Source organism: Salarias fasciatus, chromosome 15 (assembly GCF_902148845.1).
Source record: "Salarias fasciatus chromosome 15, fSalaFa1.1, whole genome shotgun sequence".
Taxonomy (NCBI): Eukaryota; Metazoa; Chordata; class Actinopteri; order Blenniiformes; family Blenniidae; genus Salarias; species Salarias fasciatus.
The window spans coordinates 9,589,932-9,616,806 of record NC_043759.1 but is presented as its reverse complement, the minus strand read 5'-3'; the positions used below and the strand labels follow the sequence as shown (position 1 = coordinate 9,616,806).

The 26,875-nt window shown below is 43.2% G+C and overlaps 2 protein-coding genes across 3 annotated transcripts; both read left to right on the top strand.

Moving 5' to 3' along the window:
• Positions 1–12: 12 nt before the first annotated feature.
• On the top strand, positions 13–4,328 carry mtfr2 (mitochondrial fission regulator 2). Its single transcript, XM_030109821.1, has 8 exons — positions 13–114; positions 460–642; positions 1,679–1,783; positions 2,126–2,250; positions 2,553–2,761; positions 2,869–3,202; positions 3,375–3,558; positions 3,646–4,328. Exons 2-8 carry the CDS (start codon positions 571–573, stop codon positions 3,688–3,690), a joined length of 1,074 nt encoding a protein of 357 aa, XP_029965681.1. The 5' UTR covers positions 13–114; positions 460–570; the 3' UTR covers positions 3,691–4,328.
• A 1,298-nt stretch (positions 4,329–5,626) lies between these two features.
• On the top strand, positions 5,627–26,587 carry LOC115401559 (cAMP-specific 3',5'-cyclic phosphodiesterase 7B). Of its 2 annotated transcripts, XM_030109820.1 has the most exons (13): positions 5,627–5,843; positions 8,754–8,814; positions 17,212–17,301; positions 19,176–19,339; positions 19,752–19,815; positions 19,938–20,033; positions 20,156–20,256; positions 20,784–20,915; positions 21,010–21,101; positions 22,093–22,237; positions 22,361–22,457; positions 22,734–22,814; positions 23,670–26,587. In XM_030109820.1, exons 1-13 carry the CDS (start codon positions 5,823–5,825, stop codon positions 23,885–23,887), a joined length of 1,362 nt encoding a protein of 453 aa, XP_029965680.1. In that variant the 5' UTR covers positions 5,627–5,822; the 3' UTR covers positions 23,888–26,587. The 2 variants fall into 2 exon arrangements, with proteins under 2 accessions (XP_029965680.1, XP_029965678.1); XM_030109818.1 differs by lacking the exons at positions 5,627–5,843; positions 8,754–8,814 and adding an exon at positions 12,479–13,155.
• Positions 26,588–26,875: the final 288 nt, after the last annotated feature.

Here is a 26,875-nt window from a genome sequence, read left to right as displayed (position 1 = left end):
GACTTGTGCCTGGACGCGTGAGAACAGAAAGAGAAGAAGAAGGAAGCTGTTGTAAATTATTTTTCCTCCAAGACTTTCAGGGGAAATGTAGCTTCAGATGAGCATTTCGTGGCGGTGAGTAAACAGACTTGTTATTCAGCATCTTCTCCGTTACTTTTTGATGATCGCTGCAGGTTTTCGCGGTGCGGTGCTCGTCCCAGGCTCCCTGCACTGCTCACAACTCAAGGTTACCGGGTTTTAACTTTATTTTAAAACGACTACACTTTATTGTAAACCATTCACTGTGGATACGGTCGTATCTTATCCTGGATCAGCATCCTGATCATCCCCTCAATCAGCATCACTTTCTGTTACCTCAGGGTTTGACATCTGATCAGTTTTTGATTTCCATGTTTTGATTTTTTCAGTGTGATCACATATTCACTGCGCGCCTTTTTCCATTTTCCTATTGTTTTCCAGGTGTAAAGTATGTAATATACTGGCATCCTTTCTTTGTTGGCCGCTCTCCAAGTCAGTCAGCAGAAAGACGAGCTTTGCGATTGTCAGCTGGTGCAGGAAGAAGCCCTCGCAATGTCTCTAGTGGAGGACATGGTGCACGTGCTGCACATGGTGCTGGAGTATTTTGGGGTTCCTCCAGAAATGGTAAGTTCTCAGATGAACCGATAAAGATGTGTCAGTCCAGCCCATGGACCTGCAGCCTTCACCCAGTAAGTCAGTGCAGAGATGAATGGAATTTAACCTAAATAATGTCCATCCTTCCATCCATCCATCCATCCATCCATCCATCCATCCCTCTTCAGTCCTGCTCCATCCAGTGCAGGGTCACAGTGTTCTGGAGCCAATCTCAGCTTACTATGGTTGAGAGCAGGTTACACCCTGGACAGTAGATCACAGGGCAAACAGGAGACAGACGATCACTCACACTGGCATTCACTCCTTTTAGGGCTGAGACAGAAGTTCACTTGAGTTTTACCAAATAAGAGTGAGCTCTTGTGTAAGATTTTTTTTTTTTTTACTTCCACAATTTTTATGAGATAATTTTGGTCTACAAGATTTTTTCTCTTTCCTAGTCTTTGTTTGGAATTTTTTTTTTCTTCTGAATTTCAAGCTAGGTACATAAGTAAATAAAAACTAGGTTTTTTTCATTGACTTTAACATTCTAAACAGCCAATAATGTCAAAACGTGACCATTTTAGATGTAATCAAGTCAATAATTTTTGTTTGATTGAGGATTTCCGAGGGAAGGAGAGCCGAGCGAAAGGGCCTCCAGGCCTCATGACGCCGGTCTTCCTTAGAGGGAAATTCCTTTAATTACTGTTTGAGTTAAAGCTAAAGGAAGCAGATTCTGATGATAATAGGCTTAATCTGGAGTAAAGGGTTGATTCTCCCTTAAAAAGAGCAATGAAAATGTAAATTCAGTTTTGCTCAGAGACTGTACTTTTCATTATCTATTCATGGTCAGACAACTTTAGTAACCTGCAGGAATGGGAGGATGTGGCGTCTGTTTAGTTTCATGTGATATTGAAACTTTGTGTCATCAGTGTCTCTTTTAACAGATTTCAAAGTGAAATAAGACAGTCATTTCATTTTCACGCCACTGCAACCTGACAGAATTTTTATTTATTTCTAAATAAATACATGAGTTCATGTGTTTTCTGTGCCTCATTTAAATCTGCAGCTGGTGCCAGTGTGGGACAGTCAGCTGTGCGGTCAGTATCGCAGCATAGTCCGGATGATTGGAACAAATCTGCCACTGACGCCAACGCCACGGGTCCATTTTCAGGTATTGTGTTTTCAGATGTGTGAAACATTACAAAAAGCTCTATTACTGCAACTCAGCAAGCTTTGGATTTGTTTTTACACAACTGAGAAAGAAAAAGTGTTAGTGAGTTCTATTCCTATCTGTTACATTTGCTTCTGTACGTAAAACCAACTTTATTGATGTTGTTATACAGTTCTAGAAATATGTGTGTGTCCTTTTGCAAGACACTGGACCCTAAGCTGCCTCCAATGGAGGTTGTGCACCTGGGCAACCCTCACCATTGTTGCGCCAATGTCATTAATGCTTTGAGATTTGAGCGTGCCATATAATTCAAGTCTTTTAACTGTCCGCGGTTGTTTCTAGGTCCCGCTACTTGCCTACAGACCTTACGGATATGTGGACATCACCGTGGAAACGCCGGCAATCCCTTCGTTCGCCGATGTCATGTGGGTGCTGGAGGATGAGGGAGACAGCTTCGCCAAAACCAGGTAAGGACAAAAATTAGAGATTCTTGCACAAATTTCTTTAAGTTGGGTCTTCTCTACACATACGTCTTCATATACCTGACTAGTGTCACACATAGGCTGCATTCTCATCTTCTTATATTTAGTGTGTTTTTGTAATCCTCAGTTGAACCTTTCACCAAGTGTATATCACCAAAACTTCTTTTTGAAAACAAAGTGTCATTACAAAAGTCATTATTTTCCTGAATGGAGCAGTACTAGTACTAAGTGAAGTTTTATAATGAAGATGGAGCAGCCATACATTACGACTCGTGCGGTTTTGACAGGAACCATCTACCTCCGAGAAAGCAGAGCGCTGTGAATAAGGAAGCGGTGGGATACCGGGGACCAGCGCCGCCTCAAGCCCAGAGGGGAGGACGAGGTGTGAGGCAGACGGCCGGTCCGGACGCTCTGAAGAAGATCACAGCGTTAGAGAGCGAGCTGCTGAAGCTACGAGCTCAGATAGCCATGATCGTCACTGCTGCTCCAGCTTCAGGTACTTTGCATAGTTCACATATTTTTCAAATAGTTACGGAATAATAAATATAATCTCTATTTTTGTTGACTTGTCAATAATGTTTAACTTTTTTTCGTTTTTTTTAGGTTCAAGTGACTTCCAGAATGGCGTGTCTTCACCTTTGACGTCTCCGTCCCCGCTCACCTCCACACCTCGATGTGCCGCTCTGCCTCCTCCTCCTCCCCCTCCTCCTCCTCCTCCTCCTCCTCCTCTTCCTCCCCCCTGCTCCGGTTCCTCCACTGAGACCCAGTCTGTGACTGAGCTGATCCTCCAGCGCAGGAAAAATGAGAAAGACCTTGATAAGGGCCAGCTCAAGCCTCAGGACTCACAAATCAGCTCGGGCTCAGATAATAAAGGGATCCCCTCCATGCTGGATGTGCTGAGGGACTTAAATCAAGTTAAACTGCGCTCGGTGAAGAGGTAGGCGTCAGGATGTGTGTGTTTTTTGTGTCAGTGTTTCTGATCATCATTCACCCTCCAACATGTATGTTTTCCCAGAATTCCATATGCTTTCATTTGTCCCTATATATCAGCTGTTCTTTGATGAAAAACCTTTTCTTTTCTGTTTTTTTTTTTTTTTTTTTGCTTTTAGATCACCAGGAGGCACACCAGTCAAGAGGAGACGTAGCAAAGGAGGCGCAGCCATACTCAGCGACCCAGCAGCGCTTATTGCTGAAGCACTGAAAAGAAAGTTCTCCCAGTATCGCCACAACTGCTCCTCAGACAAAGAGAATTCGCTTGAAGTTTCACCTTTTGGCAGCCCAGAAACACCCACGGTCTGCTCCTAATGCTTCTTCTAAATTCGACATGTTGTGATGATATTTGATGCAGCTCTGCGTATTGACACTCCTTTTCTGCTGCAGGTTCCACAGCACGCCCGGCGCAGTCTGGGGCGCCGCCACCTCTGACTTTGTGGGCGGCATCCGGCGGTTTCAAGCCGGTTTCACGTCAGCCAGTCTCAACTCCCACAGATGTGCCTCACAGCGGACTACTACTGCAGCTACTGGTTTACATTTCCTTTTATTTCTGCTCGTCTTTTGCTGTTGTAACATTAATTTTCATACAAAGTAATGTCAATTGTTTTGTGTTTTGAATGTATAATGTTTATTTTCTCAACAGTTGGTGTAAGCGAGGGTTTACGGTACACGTCTTTTGTACACTGTTGCATCCTGTTTCAAGTTGTATTCGTAGTGCTATGTTTTTGAGCAACGCACCTTTAAGGATAACAAATTAATAACATATTTCAGCAAGTATGCACTGAAACTTCCAGCTTCCTGTTCTTAATGTTCCTAGAATCATGTTCATTCACTCCACATGCAATAATAGCAGTGTTTCTTTACAACTCTATTCTATGCAGCTTTGTTTTATTCTATTAAAGAGTTCAATTGCACTATTAAATTGTCTAAAATTAGATTTTTGTTTTACAATGTTTCCATCTAATACATGAGAGTCAAACGCCAATAAATTGCTTCCTGAAAAAAATGTTACTGTGTTGTCAAAAATTGCAACAATAAATTGCAACAATACAAAACTTTGACCAAGCAAGTGGACTACAGAATTGTTCACCACTGGCTCTGGGTTTTCAGGGAAAATATTAAGCTGAGATTTAATAAATATTTTCATTTCATCCATTAACTGATTGGTAGTCAGTATTTTCTCTGTCGTGCACCTTTAGTTATCTTGTATTAAATTGCTACCTGAAATAAATATGAAGTATTATGTATTATCCCAAATATAACGCAGTCACTTATTAGTTATCCAGTAAGAACCTCATTGTTAAACACAAATGTTCTAGAAAGCATGAAATTTGAGACCTCTGTGTTACTGGACTGTAGCTACTCTCATGGCCCCTATGGACTCTATGCACAACTCAACCACTTCCTGAACTTCAGGAGGCTCCTTGTTTCCTGTCTTTCATGATAGGATGAGCTGATTAATGCAGGTGTGTCTGACCTCTGTAACAACCTCAGACACACCTGCATTCATCAGCTCATCCTATCATGAAAGACAGGAAACAAGGAGCCTCCTGAAGTTCAGGAAGTGGCTAACCCATAGAGGCTATGGGTTAGCACACTGGCTTCCGCTAAACTGAGCTAAACTGTCTCATTATATGTATGGGGACTGCACTGTGGAGCAGTGGTTCGCACTCTTGCTCACAGTGAGAATGTTGTGGGTTGGGATGTTCTGTTGTATATTCCCCCCTGTGTAATTGGTGACCTTAAATTGACCTCAAATGGACTGGTGGCTTGTCCAGGGTGTATCTTTCTCTTGGTCTGGCTCCAGGAATAAGCAGAATAGGAGATGGGTCTCTGATGTAGTTAAACAATCATCAATCACAGGGTGGTCCCACAGTGGCGTAGTGATGAGCAAGTGGGTTCAAATCCAGGTGAGGCCTTTCTGTGTGGAGTTTGCATGTTCCTACTGAAGTAATAATACTGATTAATTTATTTACAAAGTGCTTTCAGTCAATGTGAACATAAACACATACTGAAACAATAAAAGAGACATCGGTAAACAAACAATTTAAGACAGAAAAATAGCTAAACAGATAGTAAGTGCTCTTGAGAGGTTGGACCTGATTCCATAGCAGTAAATTGAGACTTTATTAAGATTTTTTTCACAGATTTGTCCTCCTCTCAATAACACCAAGCATATTTAATGAAACAGTTTTTTTTTTTTATTCTAACAAATCACAGTTAATGTAGTGATTTTTTTTCCGTCTCTGATTGGTCAATTCCTCCCAAGTCCCGCCCCGGTGATGCTACAACCCTCCAGCCCCGCCCCTCCCCTCGCTCTGCGGCTCACCGATCACATACACACAGCAGCACGCGGACAACTTCGGCAGAACCTTCAAAAGAGCCGACGCCGTCCTCACGGGGGACGACCGGGACCGGACCGAGCCGCGGGGGGGCCCGGGATGAGATAGTTGTGTGTAAACAGGTGTCAGACAGGACACGGTCACCTTTCGTCCTGCTGCATGCGGCTCGCCGTGACATGAAAACAGTCCGCCGCACGCGCCACGAGCAGCAGCGATGGTTAAATGTCCTGTTTAATGGTCGAGGTACGTACATCGTCACTTTAACGGCTGTCTTCCTGCTGAACCTTCGTACTCGGACTTGTTTACAATAGGCCCAAGGAAACATCCTTGTGAGGACACGTGAAGCGTCCTCAGCAGCACGAAGTTTATTTATTTACTCCTGTGTGATGAATGTGCTGCTATTCTAATGTGGGCTGTAGTGAGTTTCTAATGACCTTGCGTTGAACGGGAATGATAGTTTTCCTGTGTACAAGCTGCAGTGTTACAGGCCATAGTAGGCCCTGTGTATTATTGCTATGTGTCAGTGTATTGACAGATTTACAGCAGTCCACCTGCAGCGTGGACACTGCAGACCCCATGCAGGCAGGACGCAGGTCATCCAATATTATGTATCATTACAGTCTTCCCGTATCTCACAGCTTATATGTTGCAATAGGAATACCTGCACATACATTTATTATTCCTTATGGGTGGATAGAATGTAAGTGGTGGCGGTGACTCAATGCAAAATACTTCACATTTTCTGAACTCTTATTTCCATTTAAATCCTGAAAATAACTTTGACTTAAAATGTTCTGGTATTTTTTTTAGAAACTTTCCAGCACAATTTACACTCTGTCTATTTGGCACCAGAAGGATTTGCTCAAAAAGTCAGAAAGTTTGTGTATTTAGTGGGCTTTGCTCTCGGGTTCCCAGCTGTTTCAGTTGCCACCAGGCTTATATATGATGTATGTCATCAGATTTTGTCTGACCTTGAGTGTGGGGGATCCAGGATTGAATCCCGGGAATAAAAAAATGAGTAATTTTGAAGGTTGCTGATTTGCTGTGGTGATCCTTCTAAAAGGAGCAGTTTTCTGTGTGTCCATTTGAACAGATTATTTAACCATTTGTAGGACATTCATTGGAATGCCACACTTCAGAGTGTTAATCAATCAATCCATCCATCCATCTTCTATAAACACTTCATTCTGTGCAAGACTTCTGGGTGCTGGAGCCAATCCCAGCTAACTGGGTGATAGCAGGATATAATACACCCTGGACAAATGGCCAGTTTTTTTTTTTTTTACAGGACAAACACATGAAGACACAAAAATATACTCACACACACACACTCAGAATTTGACTACAGCCTAATAAGTGCAATTGCCCCACTATATGTGGAAAAATAAAGTTATAAATTCACCCAAACTTGAGCATGATGTGCTAAAAGATTTTACATAGTTTATTATTATCAATATCGTTCAAGCTGAGAGCATCGATTAGATGTAATGAATGGAAGAAAAAAATGATGATTTGCTGGTGACTGTAATTCAGTCATATTTTAGATAACAATTCAAGTAAAGCAAAAAGTTGCCAAATATGCTAACTTGCCTGATAAAGGACTGAATAAGCACATGTGTGATAATTGAAAAATGTGCTCTTCTTTCATATATTCTTACTGGTCTGCTTGTTAGTAAAGTTTCATGTAACACGCTTATGTCTAGAGACACACACGCTCACACACACACACACACAGGGGGTGTCTTGTGTTCATGCCACAACCACGTGGGCAGGATCAGTGTACAGTCATTGCCTCTGGTTTCTACCCATTTCCTGCCTGCCAGTAAACAAAACCGTGGTAATTCAGTCGTAAATCCTCCTACTAAAGGTGCACACTGATGAGTGTCTTCCTGCAGAGGAGTATAACCCATATTGCTATGATACCAAACAGTCTGTTGTGTGTGTCCGCTGGTTCAGCCGCGGTACCTGGTTTCTGTCAGATGAGTTTCCAGGATGTGTGTGTGTGTGTGTGTGTGTAGCTTTGCGCTCGTGTTTCTTTTCACTGCTTCGTGCACCCAGTCCACTCTCACTCACGTCCACTATACACACAGATGTCGAGCTATTATAGCTATTATAGCCATTACAGGCTATTATAAATAGATGACCTCAATGGGCAGCGTGCTGAGCTGAGTCTGCCTGAACTGCAGCGCAGGACTTTGGGTTGTAATTAAGGAACTGGCCTCAGATCAGGGTGTAGGGGTGACACCCTAACAGACAGCGAGACCAATCATCATTCTTCTTCATCCATTAATGGAAAATGTTTGTCTGTCAACACATTTATCTTTGAAGTGACTGTCATTAAAGTAAATCAACAGTATTGAATGATTATCAGCCACCCTAAATGTTGAAACGTTTAACTTCATTACATTTTTCACTGCCGCTCGTTTCTAGAAAGCAGAAAGCAGGAGCGTGCAAGCTGCTCTAGATACAAACGCAGCTTTGATAGCAACCGGCCGAAATGGGCTGAATGGGGACTCTGGCCATGAGGAGGGACCATGTGGAAGCATGTGATTAATGTGCAGATCATTTCCACTGTATGCCAGTTTGCTGCCTGACCCACTTTCTCAGCATTGTTGGCTAAAATGCAGACATATCGCTAGTGGAACAGCAGATGTCGGTGTCACAAAGTACACCCACCCTCACTTACTCACCAGTGAAACATCTTTTGAAATGCAGGATTAGACGAGATATGAATACATGGTGGAGGTTGTATTTTTTTTTTTTTTATGATGCAGATCTTGTGAAAACGCATCTTTCTTTTGTTTAACTTTCAGAAAAGTTTTACAGCAACATTGTGAAAACAATGTCTGTTTACATGGAGACAGCTGAAATGCTAAAAATGATGTGGTTTTCATGTGGAACCATTAATGGGTGCGGTTGTTTGTTTTTGTAATACTCTTAAATACATTTTGAGTGAGAATCTGCTGTAGCAGTGCAATACTTCCCTGAAAGCACATGAATGTGAAACAAAGGTCTGCAGATTCACAGGATCGCTGTGACTTTTCGCACAGTTTCCATTTGTTAGCAACGCGCATTGATGCACTTTGATCGCAGTGTGTATTTTTGTCCGGTGAAATATTAATCTGCGCCTTTCTTTCTCCCTCCCTTCCGCAGAGGTGTGGAGCTGTCACATTTAAAAGGTCGGAGCAGAATGCCATACAAGTTCGCATGCTGGGTAAGAGCCTGAACAGACCCAAACACCTCACTGCAGATTGATGGTCCGGAGTGTTTCCAAGTATTTTCAAGCTTTCTTAAACCTTTGACACCGACGGTAAACTGACCCAAACATTGAAGCATAAGTCTGCTATCTTTGTATGTGCCTTACATTTTCTGTTGAAAGCAGATTTTCTGTTAAAATGATTCAAAATTGCAACACAATCAGCAGAATGTGTGAAAACAAATGGACTGAAGATGCCAAACCATCACCAGATCTGGGACGCTGTGTCCTGTAATACCTCATGTAACCACTGGATGGAGCAAAGAGTCAAATTTGTGAGCGAAGTCCAACACAGGAGGGAGAAGAACCTGCACCCATTAATGTTTGATGACTGTCATTTGCTATCCTTAGATGAGGCATGTGAAAAACAACTTCAGAGATCTCAGCCAGAGACCAAGGCCCCTCCCTCACCTGTCTGAGTTGACCCCAAACTGGAGCTCATGTTGTTTCCTCCCTCTGGACACAGCTGCTGCAGTGTGCTACACAGGTTTCACCAGCGCTGTGGTGAGAAACCTTTTAGAAATACTAACATTTCCACAGCCCTTCATTTAGACATACATGCACCCATTTTAACTCCGAACCCTGCTGCTTTGATGCAAATTTCAAATTGAATAAATTTAATATCAAACATATCAAATAACACAAATAAGCCCTTCTTTTAATACTGATAGATTTTAATAATAGTGGCCATTAATACTCTTGAATGTTGTAAATTAAACGTGAACATGGGAAAGAAGCAAATTGTCTGTGCAAAACATTATACTATTACTTAAAATACACTGACTGACAACCATAAACGTATATAAGCCTAATCATGATCTCATGTGACCGCTGCAGCATAACCGTAATTCTTTCAAGTGAAATCACATCATTTTTATTGATTCTGATCTTGCAAGTATGATTTTGATTAAAATAATCATAATAATATTGAGTGTTGACTAGCCGGCTTTGCATGAACTTATAAATCTCCTTGGATAAGAGACAGGTTTATTCTTCTTTTTGCTCCCTGTCATTCACGCAACTGGAAATTTTGTTATGTATTGTTGAACTGATTTGTTATTTTTAATAATGAATGAAATTGAATGAACTAGTCTTCCAGAGATGTATACATCAGTATATATTATATAGTGAATTCATATACATTTCTTTAGTTGAGCCACTACTTGGCACAGTTTATGTCTAATTCTTTGTAAATATCTGTCCTTTAAATCTCTTCAGAATGAAGGTCACTCAACGGCTCGGCATATAATATATAAAGAAGAAAACAAATCCCCAGGGTAAAGGAAACTGATGCTCACTTGTTTATATGTGCTGAAACACACACAAGCGGCTAAAACACCATGAAAAACACGCTTCCTTTCAGGTCATTTGCATTATTGGCTGACCCAGTTCCCCGCGTCCCGACCTGCCAGAAAAACATTTGAATCATTAAGGAGAAGCAAAAATAACAGCCAGTCACTCGCACACAAAACCAAAGACAGAGGGACATCTCAGCAGTGTTTTCTACTGAGCCGTGTGTGTGTGTGTCCGTGCATGTGTGTGTGTGGGGCGTGAATCATTGGCTTTGGCGACAGTTTTCTTCTTCACAGACCTCGTGTTACTGCTCCCTTTTCTCTCTTCTCGCATCTTTCTTTAGCGTTCTCATTTTGGCTCCACAACTTCCCAAAATTGTGAACCTGAGTTTTCGTTTTGTATTGTTAGTATCACACAGATGAATTTCTATGTTTTTTATCTATCATTGTTGTTACACAATGTATGAAAGAGATGCTGGCCTCCTTATTTATTACCACTTTTACCCCACATATATTAATATTTTTTTAATCAGCCACTTAGATCTTTTCAAGTTTAACGTTAAAAATGTTTAGTATTAAAGAAAAGATGCGTTTGATGAGGTTTTCAAAGCCGCAGCTCATCCAGACTTTTCTCTAGCTGTGAGTTTGGTCACTTGGTCACATACAGAAGGGGATTTTTTTTTTCCTGTGTTTGCGGCAGACTTGGCAGAAATACGCACATTTTCACTCAAGTAGAAGCTCAGAGACTTGACTAAAAGTATGATTTAAAATTCCCTCCTTAAATAAATTAGAGGTTGCTGTATGTTCTGAGTTCAATAGCAGGAAGTAGAAATGAGTTTATACTCTGCTGAGGCCTGTTTGTTGGTATTTTTTAACCTTTTATTGGAAGTGATGGGTGAAATAACATTGCTGGACTGCTTCTTGGCGCTTTGGAAAAACCCGTATCGGAAAACATCTTGAAAGTTCTTTATTTTGTTTTACTGGTGAGCTGTAGCGTGTTGCGGTCATCTACTGCAGCGCTGCAGCGTCCTCATATTGCCGGCATGCGTCGGTGAAAATGTGCGCATGTGATTGTGGATTCTTCGGGGATCCACCTGATGGATCCTTGCAAGTCTTCTGAACGGAGGTCTCAGCCGTTGGTGGAATTTCGAAGGATTCTCGACGCGGCGAGTCCTTCGGGAGGATCTGATGACGTTGCATCCTAGAAATGCGGCTCGCCAAGGTTGCATCCTTGAGCATGAGAGACGGCCCCCGGTTCACCGCCTGCTCCTTACAGTTTCTCACAGTCTGTATCTTTTATCTTAATTCTCCGTCTCTCGTGATTTCTCGTAATCACTTTCTTGCGTCTGATAAGGCGTGTTCAAGGCTATTTGTCTGACTGTGTGTGTGTGTCGGTACCATTCTCTGCATGTGACTGTTTCTCTGGGGAACATTCCCCTGGAAAAGCATGTTGCTTATGGAACAACGTCCCCTTTGATTATGTGGGGATGCTGGAAGTGCTTATTTTCACCTAATTATGCTGATTATTGTGTGGATTTCTACGTCCATTAGGGAAGCCGTTGGGTGTTTATGACATTTAGAAAGAAAAACAGGCTGTGTGTTTATTCTTCAGCAAACATTGGGAGCATGAAGCCCTACCGAGCGAGAGAAGTATACTATTGAAACTATCCCATATTTTTGTAGTCGGTAAAAATGGTAAATATTAAAGTTAAATTAATTTCTCCCCTAATTTTTTTTTTTATTTGACATCTCTGATCTAGCTCCTTCCAGATATAGATATAGACTTTTTTAATCTGAGTACACTTGGAGCCAGTGGGCTAACCTCTGAGGTGAAAAAAGCCACTTGATAACCAGTTTCGTGAAACTGGTTATCAAGTCCAACCAACCTTGCCACCACCAGATAACCAGAGCGACACTGAAGGTGAACCTGTCTGCTTCGCTTCAGGGCAGGCCCTTCACATCTCATTCGGTAAAGATATAAATATAAAATGACTTAATTTTTAATGCAGATTGAAAACTGAAGTGGGGAAAAAACCCTTTGTATTATTTTCGATTCAGATTCTCAAAGACGCTGTAAAATGTAAAAACCGGCTCAGGTGATGCTGAAGTGATTCTCAGAGTGACTGTTGACCTCGTACTGCCCTGTTTCCCCACTGACCTCCGCGAGAGACACGCCGTGAACCAGAGCGTCCCAGTCTCAAACAAATCCTATCGATTCGCCGTTGAAGTGGCGGCCGGCGTGTATCCAGAGTGAGAGAGAGAGAGTGAGCGCGCTCGGAGCAGAGGGAGGAGGGGCCGTATCCTCCACAACATCGCTGGCATGAGCGAGTCGGCAGAGGGGAGAGAGAGAATGCGGCAGGAGGAGGGAGCAGACCGTCAGTGGCCGGCTCTGGGAGGGAGAAATACGCGCCGACTCTCGTCTCTTTTGTTTTCCGGCTTCTGCCTGCTTCACTTTCTTCTGTGTCATCTTCTCCATCCCTCTGCAGCTCTTTGCACTCGTCCCCTCCGTCCTTCATTCTCTCCCTGCTTCCTTCGGCTCCCTGTCCTACATCCAGACTCGCTGCTATCCGAGTACGTCCTGCTCCTCTTCCTCACCCATGGCTCCCTGACAGCGAGCATCTCCGTCTGTCGTCTCTTTGTCGCCAAGTCTCTTTGCACTCTTCCGTCCGCCGTCCGTCCCTGCGAGGTGCCGCCATGCCCGTCCTAGAGGGGCTCTGGGGCCCTGATCTCGGCATGCGGGATTCCGGTCTCGGGGTCTGCCCGGACGAGGCGCCGCGCTCGCCGGTGTGGGGTCCTCTCAGGACGCCCCCCGTCACTTGCGGCGGGCTGTCGCTGGCTCTGGAGCTCCCGGCTCTCATACGGCAGCTCAGGGCGGCCTGGAGAGCCCGCCGGGGGGGGCCCCGGGGGTCAGAGAGGAGCCAGGGGAGCTCTTGGGTGGAAGCCGAGGAAGAGGAGGAGGTAGAGGAGGTGAAGGAGGACTTAGAGAGCAGGACTGCACATCTGGAAGGTAAATACATCAAGAAAGTCAATTAAAACTCTCTGATGAATATTTAATGTGCTCAGATTCAGTCTGATCCAGCTGCTGTGCAGAGAACTGCATGAAAATATGTCTCTTAAATGCAACCTAACAATGTTTTTTTTTGTATTTGGATATTTATTTCCATGTCTGGATCTATGTTTTCACTCCTGACAGTTGCATGTGTGCGATACGTTACAGATTATCTGGCGAGCGCGCCCGCTGGCCGTGGTTTTACGCGCGCGTGTGCGTCTGTTAAGTGACGCCGATTGAGACGAGGCTGAGCACAATCCAGGCCACGGCGCGGAGCAGACACAGAAACGAGGGATTTGGGCTGTAAAGCCAGCGTGTCCGCGGCGTCACTGTCTGCTGAGCCGCAGCTGTCCCGCTGTGACAACAGGAATCCACCTCAGATCTGCCTGTCCGCTGACGCAAAGTAGCACTTTGGACAGTCTGAACGCAGGAGTTTAATGGAGAAGAACGTTCACAGTTCCTCTAATGACAGCAGATAAAGTTCTGTCGTGAATTGGAAAAGTCATTGCAAAAGTAAATAAATACATTTTTGCTTCAAATCATCACAGAGGTTTACTTTTAATCCTTTTTTTGTTGTAATTTGTGGTCTTGTTGAGCTCAGTCACATCATGCTGAGAAGTGTTTTTGAAGGAAATAGGAAGTTTCTCTGCTGGTAAAAGTCTGCACAGTGAAGAGACGAGTGCGGCTTTAGCCGGATTCATATCATGTGCATTCGAATGATCTGATGTCACGTCGGACTTTACGCGACCCGCTTTTTATGCTTATTAAGTGGTGATTCAACCTTTAGGGGGATTACCTTATCGTGAGTCACAAAAAAAAAAAAAAAAAAAAAAACCCAACATGGACGTTCACTGCCTGCGAGTTTCCTGATGATGCATCTTATGCCTTCTTATAGGGGGTGAAAGGCTGCCTGTGTGGAGATAAACCGCTTGTGTTGATAGTGAGTCATCGTGACATTTAACATAGCAATCAGCGAGAAGGATTCAAAAGCTTTATTGAGATTTAAGTGTTAAAACTGTGCTTTTTTTGGTGCTCCTAAAACCACAGAAAGAAATTAAAGGGTTTCAGGATTTCCCCTTTTGACGTTTGATGATTAGTTGCAACCAAACAAAGCAGAAGAGGTCTCTGCACGAAGAAGAGAAAAGCTGTGATTCATGTGAAATCATCATGAGACCAAGAAAGAAAAAAAACACTTAAAACTGTGACTATTTTGATTTGATTGTCTCGTATTCAGAATCTGGGTTTATTTTTATTGTTTTTGTTCACCAGCCTCGAGTAAACAGTTCAGGAATGCAATGAAAACAATTAAAATAATTAATAATAATGATTTTTAAAAAAAGGGTGAGGTGGGTTTGACGGTGTGTAGAAGCCGTTTTAAGTCTTCTGATGTACTGAAGAGTCTGTATCTCCTTCTAGTGAGCGACTGTCATGCTAAGATCCCTTATAATACACCCGGGGTTCTTATTTTGTAGCTAATCAGTGTAAATGCCTCTGGGAGTCCAACGTAAGTTGAGGTGTTGTGTGGTGCTGGTTGTCTTTATCCACTACCCTGCTACAAAGATGCACACCGCTGTGTGTCTTTGCAACATTCTTTTATTCAATATAGCATTATTTCTTTTTATTGCATTTCTGTGATGGAAGGTATCCTGGAAGGTAACAATAGAATAAGGTAAACACTTATTTTACTCTGGTGGTGCAGCGGGATCACTGCAGCATCCTTGTGTCAACCGTTTCCAGTAAGCTGTGTTCATGCTTTGTGTATATAATGTTTCCCTCAGCTGCAGGCGGCCGTGTGTTTGTTGGCTCTGCATATGGCGGCAATATATTCCACTGTCAAAGGCAGCCCTTAAAGCACAGTTTCTGCCACAAACACCCACAGATTCACTGAAGCCGGCTGAACATATTGCTATCAGCTCCCAGTGTCTGCTTGCGTATATGTGTGTGTGTGTGTGTGTGTGTGTGTGTGTGTGTGTGTGAAATGTGTGTCAAGCATGTGATCTTGTTTTCGCATTTGGATTTAACCTCATTTGCAAAGTGTTTGTATGTGCACATGTGCAGCGACTGTTCACACACGGGTGCGTGTGCGCTGCCGCTTCTTCAAACACCCTTCCCCGTCTGATTCACGTTTTCATCCCAAATGACCCAGTTCTGCGCCGCGTGGAGACAATGACCTATTTACCACACCGAGAGTTAAAGGAGGAGGAGAAGGGACCGGGGAGCGAGGCGAGACGAAAGGATGGATCAGATAGAGAGAGTGGGGGAGTCGATGTTGAGCAGGAAGGAATGAGGGATGATGGGAAGAATTAGAACGAAATAATAGAGAGAGAGAGGAGGAGGAGGAGGAGGAGGATGAGCAGCAGACAGGAGCCAGAAGTGCAGAAGAAATAAAAAATGGATTGACATAAAATAGCAGTATGGAACCATAGCTGGAATAGAAATGAGAAGTGGAGGGTGGAGTTTGGGTGAATGCATTTTTCTATATTAGTAGAGGGTGACTGCAGTCTCTTTTTTGTTTTTTCAGAAGATGTATTTCCTCCTCTGCTTGCCTGCCAACACACAGGATAAAAAGCAAAGAGGCCTTCCCCCTTCTTTCCTTTTATTGCACAAACTAGGCCACCGGGACTCTTCCTCCTTGGTTTAACAGGCTGAGTCAGGTCCCTTAAGCACCTTATATTTGTTTGTTCGACTCTAACATGCACAGATAGAAAATTATGATGTTTTCTTAAAAGAAAAAAAAAAAGTCAAATCTGGAAACAGATTATCCTATAATATGCTGCTCTATAAAAATACTACACCTGCCTCCAAACTGCAGCTGCACTTAAGGGAGTTGCCACAGTGACTCGGACACCAGCACCAGGTGCTTTTAGCGTCTCTTAAGCAGGAGTCACCGAGGTGACGCGAACTGGTAACCTAAGGGATATAGTACGCTCCAGTTCCTCACTACTGCTCTCTGAATTATTCAGCATTCCCATAGTTTTTAGTGTATTCAAGTGGTAGGTTTCATGCGTGTGCATGCGTGCCGTTACTTGGAAACTAGTTGTGTTGTGTCTTGCTCGTCATTCGGCGCCGGGCGGGCGGATTGTGCATTTTTAAATAGAGGCGGTATTCAGTATTCATGATTCTACTGTGCTCTTGTTCGTCTTCTCCATCCGAGAGGCTCCCACACAGGGGAAAATCCCACCTCAGATGGTTACTTGTGCAGATTTGCAGACTTCGTTGTAGAGCGATACACCTTTTTGGAGGAAGTGAGCTTGTGAGATTGGCTCTTGGACCATTTTGAATAATGGCTAGAAATGGTTTTATGTGAACTTCATGCCTCCATGAATCGAGCTTTTAATAGAAACTCATTTGTGCGACAGAAATGGAAATATCTCTTCCTTTTGTTTGTTCCTGGGATACATGCACAATCATGCATCTGCCTGATCACTGCAAAAACCAATTAGCCCAAGTGTGAAACCACGGCTAAGACTAATAGCGTAACTGCTGTTCAAAGACTGTGGTTGCTCTCTGTGTAGTGACAATTGGATTAGGATGAGAAAAAGAGTTCAGACATGCTCCATAAAAGCTGCACAATAGCATGAAATCAGCAATCGATGTTCCTCCTGCAAGCTTGGACCGCTTACAGTGTCCCAGTGACTCACTGTCATCAAAGAACTTCTTGTTTTGTAAAGAAAGAGACTGGGGGGGGGGGAAAAAGGCAATAAAATCAGATTTTGTGAAGCTGTTTTTTTTTTTTGTAGCGTTTAGCTCCACATTGCTCTGTCCTCTCATGACCTGACTGCTCGGCTCCTTACTCATCCATCGTGCTTTGCCCCTCCATTGTTGTCTCCCTCTGTTCTTCCTCCTCCTCCTCCTCCTCCTGGAGGGTTGACTCATGGATTGGGAAGGTATCGGAGATATCAGCCACTAATGGCCACAGCCACACTATGTCAACAGAAATAATGATAAAAACTAATGTCTTCTTTTCGTTTCTTTGTGTTTCCCCCCTCTCTCTCTCTCTCTCTCGCTCTCCAGCTGATGGCAGACTGAACACTGGTCATGCTGGTGTGCTGCTGGCTGGAAGACGAGGATCCTACCCGCTGATTGACCTGCGCATCCTCAAAAGTGGGTTTTCTCATTTCAAGTCCTGCAAATCTCATGTTCTTCCCACAAAACTGAATAGAGTTAAACACACACAAATGCTTTGAACACTGTTAACGTGTTTACACGCAGTCTCCTTAACTTTTCCTATCCCAGTAAAGGCGGTGAGCAGTAATATTCCAGGTACTGACTTAGTTTCATTGTTTAATGTGAAACTCATGCCGGATACTTGCTGGTTTGAATCCCACCACCGACAGTTAGCAGCTCTGGGTCCCTGAGCAACTTAATCCCTCACTGCACAGGTTGCAACTGAAATGAACTCCCTCAGTCAGCAGCTTATTAATATTCCAAACCAATAAGCTCCTGCAAAATTGACAGCAATTGGAAAAGCCCTTCACTCTAGATTGGTGTCTGACTCCCACTGCAGCACGGTGGTGCCGAATGAAGCCGATTTAAACGAGTTTTATTTATTTATTTGAATGATCTTACAAAGTACTTTTAAGATATGAAAAAAGGAAAAAATGTTACATTTTTCATGCAGATCTGTACAATTCTCAAGGGCTTCAGGAGTAAAATACAACAGAATAACAAGTTCAGTAAATAAATGTAAATGTTTTAGGCTTTTATTTAAATGTTTCAGCAGTTGTATTGGCCTCAGATCCTCCTGGCTGTGTATCCAAATGGATATGTTGCAGTTGCAGCCTTGTCGAGTTTTGCTTTGATAAATATTTCCTCAAGGAGAGAGATGCTCCTCTTGTTGCCAGTTTGTGTTTCAGCCTCATAAATAAAGATAAAAGTAACCGAATGTCTGCTTTTTGTTCAGATGACTCCACCTCTGAAAAATCTAATATTTCAAAATTGAGTTAAGGCTTTTATCCGTGTCTCTGAAATCAGGATATTAAGTCAAAATGTACAATCTTCACGTTTTGAGATACTCAAGTCCATGTAAACACTCGTTAAGTAGTTTTATTTAATTGTGACATTCCAGAAATAAAATGTTTATTTGACAGAATGTTAAGATAAGACTTTACAGTAATACACCGAGTACAGTTATTCACAACGGTTGCTTAAATATGTACATTCCCATAGAAAATCTTGTTCCAAGTAATGTAAACTTGTATAAATTAAACACTGTCTTTCTCATATGTTGAATCCAATAATAAATATTTTGATCAATCACATACTTCTCATGATTTTACAAACCCTTTGACACTATTAAATGGCCAATCTATAATCCCATTAATCTGACTGACGGCACTAGAATGTGATTACATGTTAGATGTGTATCCAAATGAATATATCCTGAATACAGAATCACGGTAGTTAATTTAAAAAGCGTAACACACTTTTGACCTGTTGCAGCCCAAACCATTAACATTTGAAGGAACCTTTTTCAGCTCTTATGGATGCAAACAATAAATAAAACGGAGAGCTCGAATGAATAAGAGCTTTGTAGGACAACGCATTGAATAATACACTTGACAAGGTCAGAAATCATAGAAAACTGTTGTGTCCTGTCAGAGTGGCTTGTCGGTGAAGGACTGTCTGCTCCGTGTCGCTCACAAAGGGTTCCAGGTTTGAACTCTTTTCTCAAGTTCGGCTAATTCAGTCATTACACAACTGCGTGTGGCGTGTTGATTCCTGTAATGCTTTATGATCTTTTCCTGGAAAGGTGGTTTAAAAATGGAATCGTTATCCTCTTTTATTTATTTTTTTATAACCATGTTGTTTCAGTGTGACAGGTGGCTTTTAACTCGGCCTTCAACGGAGAGGCTATTTGGCTCAGATATAAACACCTCAGATAACTAGAAATATGCTGCGTTAGCTGCATATTTCTGGCGTTTTGTTCAAATCTCTCATCTGCATCACTCAGGTCAACATCTGGCGTTGTGTTTCAGCTAGCGCCCAGCAGGGGGGGGTAGAGTCCGGCACCAGGAGGAAGGTGAAGCGCCTGCTGAGCTTCCAGAGATACTGCCACGACTCCCGGCTGCTGAGGGGCTTGGTTCCCTGCGCCCCCGGATCCCTCCACTTCCTGGACGATGACTACCTGGGACAGGCAGCTGTAAGGACACCTGCGCACACACAAGCGATCGCATGCACAAAAAACAGATTGAAGCTGATGAAACTTCGTAGTTCTAACGGGGTCGCGTTGATGACAGGGAAAGCAGAGAAGTCCGGATGTCCCTCTTTCCTCCGTCTTCCCGCAGCTCAGGCCGCCGTGAGGTAAACCCTCTGCGTCGGGTCCCCGGCCGACCCGAAAACCTGAAGGTGCCAGAAACAGGAGCAAGGAGCAGCAGCTCTGCTTTTCTTACTCTGTAGTGGGGATTTAGGTCGTTCGCCCAGTGAGGAAGAGTCATTGCTCTGCTTTATATGCGGTCTGCCTGGTGTTGGTTGAACTAGCCGATCAGCTGGGGCCCTTTCATCCATCCTGTCGCCTTGTGTGGAACTGATTACTTCTCTGTCTCTGATTACAGCACATGCTATCAAAAGTAGGCACATGGAACTTTGACATTTTCCTCTTTGACCGTCTTACAAATGGTGAGATGATTTACTCATTCAAATTTAGCAGCAACCATTAAGAAATAATGAAACTCGTGTCTGATGTGAAATGTGTGCACGTGTGTGTTCAGCGCTCATATAAATGTTGATGTGTGCTTTAGGTAACAGCCTGGTGACGCTGATGTGCCACCTCTTCAATGTCTACGATCTGGTGCACCACTTCCAGCTGGACATGGTCAAGCTGCACAGGTTTCTAGGTAAACTGGGCTCTTTGAATGTCCGCTGCAAAGTTTCTGAAAGTCAAGTTCGATTCACCTAAGTGAAAGTTTAACAAAAAAAAAAAAAAAAATGAAAGTTTGACCTTATGCTGTCTTACCAGGCATGGTGCAGGAGGACTACCACTCCCACAATCCCTATCACAATGCTGTTCATGCTGCGGACGTCACTCAAGCCATGTACTGCTACCTGAAGGAACCCAGGGTAAACACACACACACGCACACACACCCACGCATACTGTAAAGCTTCTCCTTGACATATTCTATTAACTTTGCTCCCTGATGGATTATTCCGGCTCACTTAGACTCTGCAACACGTCCATCCATAGCAATGAAGAAATCTTTGAAGCCCTCTGACCAGATTAAGCGTCTCTGCATCTTTTCCTTATTCAGTAATTGCTTTTGTGTCCTCTGCTGCTCCGTGAAGCACTTTGCGAGGCGCCTATTTTGTTAAAAGCTCTAAATGAAATTCAATACGGCGCACACGCCGGTGTGTTACAGATAACAGGCACACTCTGTCATATGAGACGACAAGTCTGCAGGTTTTCCAGTCAATATGCCGCCGAGTCCCCACTGAACATAAAGCATTTAACTCCTGGTGGCTTGTCACCAAATGAAACTCAGATCTTGAAGATTATTTAAATGTGAATTTTAAAATGTAGCCAGCAGAGAGTTAACTTTTTGTTTTTAACTTGCTAAAATCAGTGTGAATATCTGTCGTCTTGTGCAGCTGGCCGAGCAGCTGAGTCCTCTGGACGTCTTCCTGGGCCTGATGGCGGCTGCTGCTCACGACGTGGATCATCCCGGAGTCAACCAGCCGTTCCTGATCAAGACCAAGCATCACCTGGCGTCGCTCTACCAGGTACCCAGGAGCGTGCTCGGCGTTAAACGCGGAGTTGGATTTGCGCCCGCGGCTCTGCGTGAAACCCTGTGGATGCTTTGTGTCTCCTGTGCAGAACACGTCGGTGCTGGAGAGTCACCACTGGAGATCCACTGTCGGCATGCTGAGAGAGTCGGGACTGCTGTCCCACCTGCCTGCAGACATGTCGTAAGAACATACACACACACACACACACACACAAACACACAAGAATGTCAGAAGTTATTGTTGGGTACAAAACAACGCCTGTAGTTAAAATGGAGCATAAGTAAACCTACTAAACCATGATCCAGTTAAAACTGCGTCCTGTGAACTCTTGATTCTGACTCGATTGTCCCTGACCCTAGATGGTGTCATCATGTCTGATTGTTTAGGATCAGATTGCTCCTCATTGTTGGACCTGTGCGATACATATCAAAACCACAAGACACCGAGTGTTTTAAAGAAAATGGCAGTGTGATCACCCTGTCATATACTGCATGAAGAGACTGTAGCCTTTTTAAAAACCAAAAAAAGAAAAACCAGCTTGTTTAATGAAATCATGACAAAGCCATAATCGTTACTGGTGAGTTTCCAGGTAATGCTGGATGTGGGATCATGCGCACACAGTGCAAAGCATCATGGGATTGATCCACCGACTGAATCAGATGTCAGTCTCTGTGAATATCAGTCTGAACATCAGTCTGATCGTCTCGTTCATTCTTCATGAAAACTAAACGCTCTCATCTGGAGAAATTTCTATGAGATGTAAATACAGCTGTAGAATTTTTTTTTTGATTATTTTAAAAAGCAGTCTCAGTGAGAAACAGCCTCATTTACAAGAGAGAAGACATTTAGTAGTAAACAGGACGATACATCCACATAAATGAGGATAAAACGGTGCCGAGGGAGTCGAAGCCTTAAAAACATGCACGAATAAGAGAATCTTTTTTCAAACCCTTCAGAGAGAGCTTCAATTCCCCGAGTGGGGTCAAGGTGAGCAGCGTAAAAGTGTGTACTTGATAGAACAGCTTGCTATAGATAAGCCTGCTGCTTTTAAAAAGGACACTGCTGTGATAAAGTTCACATCTAAGCTGTTGTTGCTGCGTTGCAGTCAGGAGTGGTCTGACGTTACCGATTTCGTTGTTTTGCCTCATTAATGCGTAATTCCACTCCGCAGGCAGGATATCGAGCAGCAGCTGGGCTCCCTCATCCTGGCCACAGACATCAGCAGGCAGAACGAGTTCCTGCTGACCTTCAGAGAGCATCTCGATAACCAGGACCTGGACCTTCAGCTGGCTTCGCACAGACACTTCATACTGCAGGTACAGAGCGACCACCACACCGTGTCCGAGCCGTCACTCTCAATGCCATTTTCACTTCCTACAAACGTCTAATCTACAAATCCTGTGTGTGTGTGTTTGTGTTTGTCCCTGTCTTTCCTTCAGATTGCACTCAAGTGTGCAGATGTGTGTAACCCATGTCGGGTTTGGGAGCTGAGCAGGCAGTGGAGCGAGAGGGTGTGTGAGGAGTTCTACAGGCAGGGTGAGCAGATCTTCATCACTCGTCTCTCTGTTTGAACTAGAACACCGTTACAGTGCACTGTGTGGCGTTTTTACTGCTCTGCAAAACATGAAACTGCAAGACGATTGATCGTCTTCCGACTTAAACCAAAATCAGAAAGTAATATGTTAAAAACCTGCACAGCAGAAAACTGTAGGTTCTTTTTAAAGGGAAGTTATTTGATAATCATTTAGAGCATGAAAATATAAAATTGTTTTACAAAATGTGTTTGTAAGTGCTGTTTTCTCAACCCCGCAGGCGACCTGGAGAGGCAGTTCGACCTGGAGATCAGTCCATTGTGTAACCAGCAGGCGGACTCGGTCCCAGCCGTCCAGATCGGTGAGTCCACTCACTCACACCCCCCTACGTCCAGCCGGGGGCTTCGTTTTTATCCACGGATATGGAGTGTGGTCAAAAACAAACACATGCATGTTGCTGACCACAAACCCTGCTGCTGTTAATGACTGACAGCCACATCTAACCAATCAGGTGCAGGTAAGGAGATGGTGGCAAAAACAGGAAGCTCAAGCTTAGCCTCCAAATAATGACATGATAAGAAAAGGGGGGAAAAAAATGTGTGCGTGTTGCTGAACTATCATTTGATTTCCAAATGGTATGTATCATTTAATGAGCGAATTAAGTTGTAATTAGTAAATTACTGACATATGTCGCACTGAAAATGCATTAATATTAACCTGTACAGACTAATACAAACAATACAAACCAGAGAACCAAAGCCACTTGTGAGATGCCTTCCTGTTCCACCAGCCTTAAAGACAAGTTTATACACTGATGATTGCGTACACTTCATTTCCTCTGTGTTTTCCTCCCAGCTGTGTTTCTTGGTGTCTGAGTATTTGTGTTTTCTTTACATTAAGACGTCGTCGTCTGTGATCTTTAGCCTCTGATCCTTTGTTGGGGATGTTTCCTTACCCCAGTTTTGCATGATTGTAAAATCCCGGAAGGCGTTGTCTCAGAGAACAGCAATGTTACTTCCACATGAAAGAAACTTCACACTAACTAGTTACTGTTTATTTGTGACAAGTAGTAAAGTCACTTCATTACTAATAAGTAATGATTGCGAGCGTAATTGAGAGAGATTAGAGTGTTTCTAAGTTAACTCTTCCTTGGCCCTCTGTTTGGCCTTTGGTCAGACCAGATCAAACCCAACCCGACCCGTTTGTGCCCTCTCAGGGTTCATCTCCTACATTGCGGAGCCCCTGTTTGAGGAGTGGCAGCGCTTCACCGAGCCCAGCGCGCTCAGCCGAACTATGCTGGGCCACCTGCACAAGAACAAGGCCTGCTGGAGCAGCAGACGGTGCGCGCCCTCGTCTCCGGGCACGCGCACCGACTCCCCCGACGAGGAGCCCGGGCCTGAGGCGGGAGACGAGGAGGGAGAAGACACCCCTTAGTCTGCCCCCTCGCTCTTCGAGGGTGTCTCATCTTCCTTTACAAATGGAGGAGAGGGAGCGTTTATCCGACTCCTCGCACGTCCTCTGGCAGATTCCCTCCCACGGGCTCTGGAAGTGGGAGGTTTGGCCTGGATACATGGGAAATAGCTCCCTCTACTGGAGCAGAGGAGACTGTAGCACTGCAGGAGACGTGAATGAGATTCCTGGACAAAGAGATGGATTTACCTTTGTGGATGGTTGTGCTTGGAACAAACCGAGAACATCAGGCATTGAATTGGTTGCTGGCAGGAGATTGATTAACGAAGAGGAACGCACAACGCTGCTACAGCAACGAAGAGCGACAAAGCCAAAATTTTACAAACGTCAGCCGGACTTTGTAGGAGACGACAAAATACAGTATTTGAAAGATTAAATATGAAATATATCAACTATAACTACACTTTTTCGAAACGATTACTTATTAAGCTCTTTTCACGTCGTCTGTTTTTTTTTTTTTTTTTTTTTGTACTGCCTGCACTTCTACTGGATGCTTTTTATTACGAGCGTCTCACTTTGTCCACACTTTTCACTGAAGTGCGTTTTTATCTTGAAGCACCACGTTCGTATATGTCAAGGTACTGTAAACTGTAACATGTATTCTGTTTTTCTGAAGAAAAAACAAAAACACAGCCTTTGTTTTTTTTTAACAGTGTTTCTTATTTTATCAGTGTAATCTGTACAAAACTGCACTTCGCAGGCCAAAATCTCAGCAATGTATTCTTCTTTTTATGGGCTGTGCTCAGTGAGACAAACATCTCTACTCACTCTGGTGTAATCTTTGTAACAACCTTTTTTTTTTTTTTTTTTTTTTTTTTCATTTTACAAACTCACACACAGCAAAGCCTTAACTGTTCTGAAACATGTTTTCTAATGGTGTTTTATCATTTTCCGGACAAAACTTTCTTACTCTTTCCAACTGTTCACAGACAGTTTCTGCCAATATTTCTTTTTTTTTTTTTTTTCCTCTTTCTTTCTGACCATACCAGCAGTTTCAAACATTCACACGGTACTGCAGCTGCCGTTCTGTAACTACAAATTATTCATATCATGCAGTGACTCAGTGAATTCAGTCCTAAAACGACGAGTATCTCATTTGTATATACTATTCAGTCCAAGTTAGAGCTGTAACCGCTGTGTACCAGTATTTTGTTCGCCACTCTGCTTCCGTCCTGTATAGTTAAGGTTGTCACTTTCACTCCTCGCCACTGTGTGCACAGTGTTTACAGCTTCCCCCGAGCTGTAAAAGAGCTTTACGATTCAGTAGATCCAGCCAACACGAGTTAGATCCTGTACACACTGTATTGTATGAGGTAATCAAATATTGACAACTTGTACGTAGTCTAATATTAATAGCTATTATAAAAATGGTGATTCTCCACCAGTCTTTTTTTTTTCTTTCTCTCTAAAGTCACACTGTGACTGCGATAAATGCCTTTTGTTTGAGGTGCAGTGCAATAAAGACGAAGGTGGTTTGTCCGCGGGTATTTAAAAAGTAGCCGTATTTATACACTGATTTTATAGCTCTACTGATAAGTACACTGTTCGCATCTTCATCGTCGCACTGCATCGGCTTTGCTGGGATCATCACTGTATGTAAGTCACACTGTTGTCACTTTTTCGATGTTGCTGCTGTTACAAGGAATGAAAACGGTCTCTGAAAAGCCCCCGCTACCGCTGACGGACTTGACTTCCTCTCTTCATTGATTACCAGAACTTTTTGCAAAAAAAAATTCAGATGAAATCATCCTTGTTCGGATATTTTCTTTAGGGGGTTCAAATATTCATCCTGAAGACGCCACGTTCTGAAGACGCTACTTTAAAAAGTGTAGCGTTTTATTGGGTTTCACTGCCATAGTGTAGACCTGGTCCAGACAGCAGGCCTCAGGCTGCCTTGTATTCCGATACCTCTCCGATTTAGCACTGATACAGGGTAACCGAGCCATACAGGTTTTACAAATATGCTGTGTCTATACGCCAGAGGAATTATTATATCAACTCTTTATTTACAGAAGTTATTCGAGAAGAAATTTCTAAAAGAGATTATCATTCCCATGATGCCATCTTTTGAGAAACATGGGAAATGAGCGGGTAGTGGCAGAAATAACACTCTCTCTGTGATGCATTGAAGTGTTTTTTTGCTTTTGTTAAGTTCAAATTCAGAAAGAGCAATAAGAAATGTACTTTTTCCTGCTTAAAGACTCGGTTCATTTCCACTCCACATTCAGTTGTGTAGCTTGATAAAGACTTTCTGACGTTGGCCCGTCAGGCAGCCGCCGGACGGTTTCTAATGAATGTTAATGAAATGCTGCAATGTTTCAACTTCTTTTAGGTTTTCTTGTTCACACGATTCTATTTTTTTTTTTCCATTTTTGTAATTTTTCACTGAATCAGTTAAAGGTTTTTTTGCTCAGTTGCCAAGAAATTGTTATGTTAGATCTTAGATACATATTTCTTTAAACAGAGTGCTCTCTTCAGCTCAGTGAATGGATTTGATCGTCACCCCGGGTCGCCTGAATCGGGGGCGAACCACAAAACGCAGAGTTGTGCATGAAGGGATCCAGACGAGACTTTGTGTTACAGCGGCGTTTCAGTGTGTCGTTCGACTCCTCGGCTGTACGTGTGTGTGTGTGTGTTCTGACGACCGCCCTCTGAGCACTGTGAACCATCAAATAAACTCTTTTCAATGAAAACTTCCAGAGCACCTGGATTTGAATATCCTTGGATTTTTCATTTCCCTGTGTGTTGGATTTGACTGGATTTAAATGGGATAAAGAATTCACTCTGGTGGATTTTCTTACTCCTTCATATGCAAATGCTGCAGGAACATTTGGCCACTAGATGGCAACAAAACGATTTCAGTGACTTGAATGAAAAAAGCGTTTGCAGGGAGAGAAGATGAGTGTCCTGTCAGAGAGAGGCGGAGGGGTGGGAGACTTTGTTTACTGTATA

What these genes read in the sequence shown, in the direction of transcription:
- mtfr2 (XM_030109821.1), top strand. Translation starts at nt 571, where the DNA reads ATGTCTCTAGTGGAGGACATGGTGCACGTGCTGCACATGGTGCTGGAG. An exon ending in TTGGGGTTCCTCCAGAAATG is followed by an intron (nt 643 to 1,678) that starts GTAAGTTCTCAG and finishes TTAAATCTGCAG; the next exon opens with CTGGTGCCAGTGTGGGACAG. An exon ending in CGCCACGGGTCCATTTTCAG is followed by an intron (nt 1,784 to 2,125) that starts GTATTGTGTTTT and finishes GGTTGTTTCTAG; the next exon opens with GTCCCGCTACTTGCCTACAG.
- LOC115401559 (XM_030109818.1), top strand. Translation starts at nt 12,843, where the DNA reads ATGCCCGTCCTAGAGGGGCTCTGGGGCCCTGATCTCGGCATGCGGGAT. An exon ending in CAAGCTGCACAGGTTTCTAG is followed by an intron (nt 20,034 to 20,155) that starts GTAAACTGGGCT and finishes CTGTCTTACCAG; the next exon opens with GCATGGTGCAGGAGGACTAC. An exon ending in CACCTGCCTGCAGACATGTC is followed by an intron (nt 21,102 to 22,092) that starts GTAAGAACATAC and finishes TCCACTCCGCAG; the next exon opens with GCAGGATATCGAGCAGCAGC.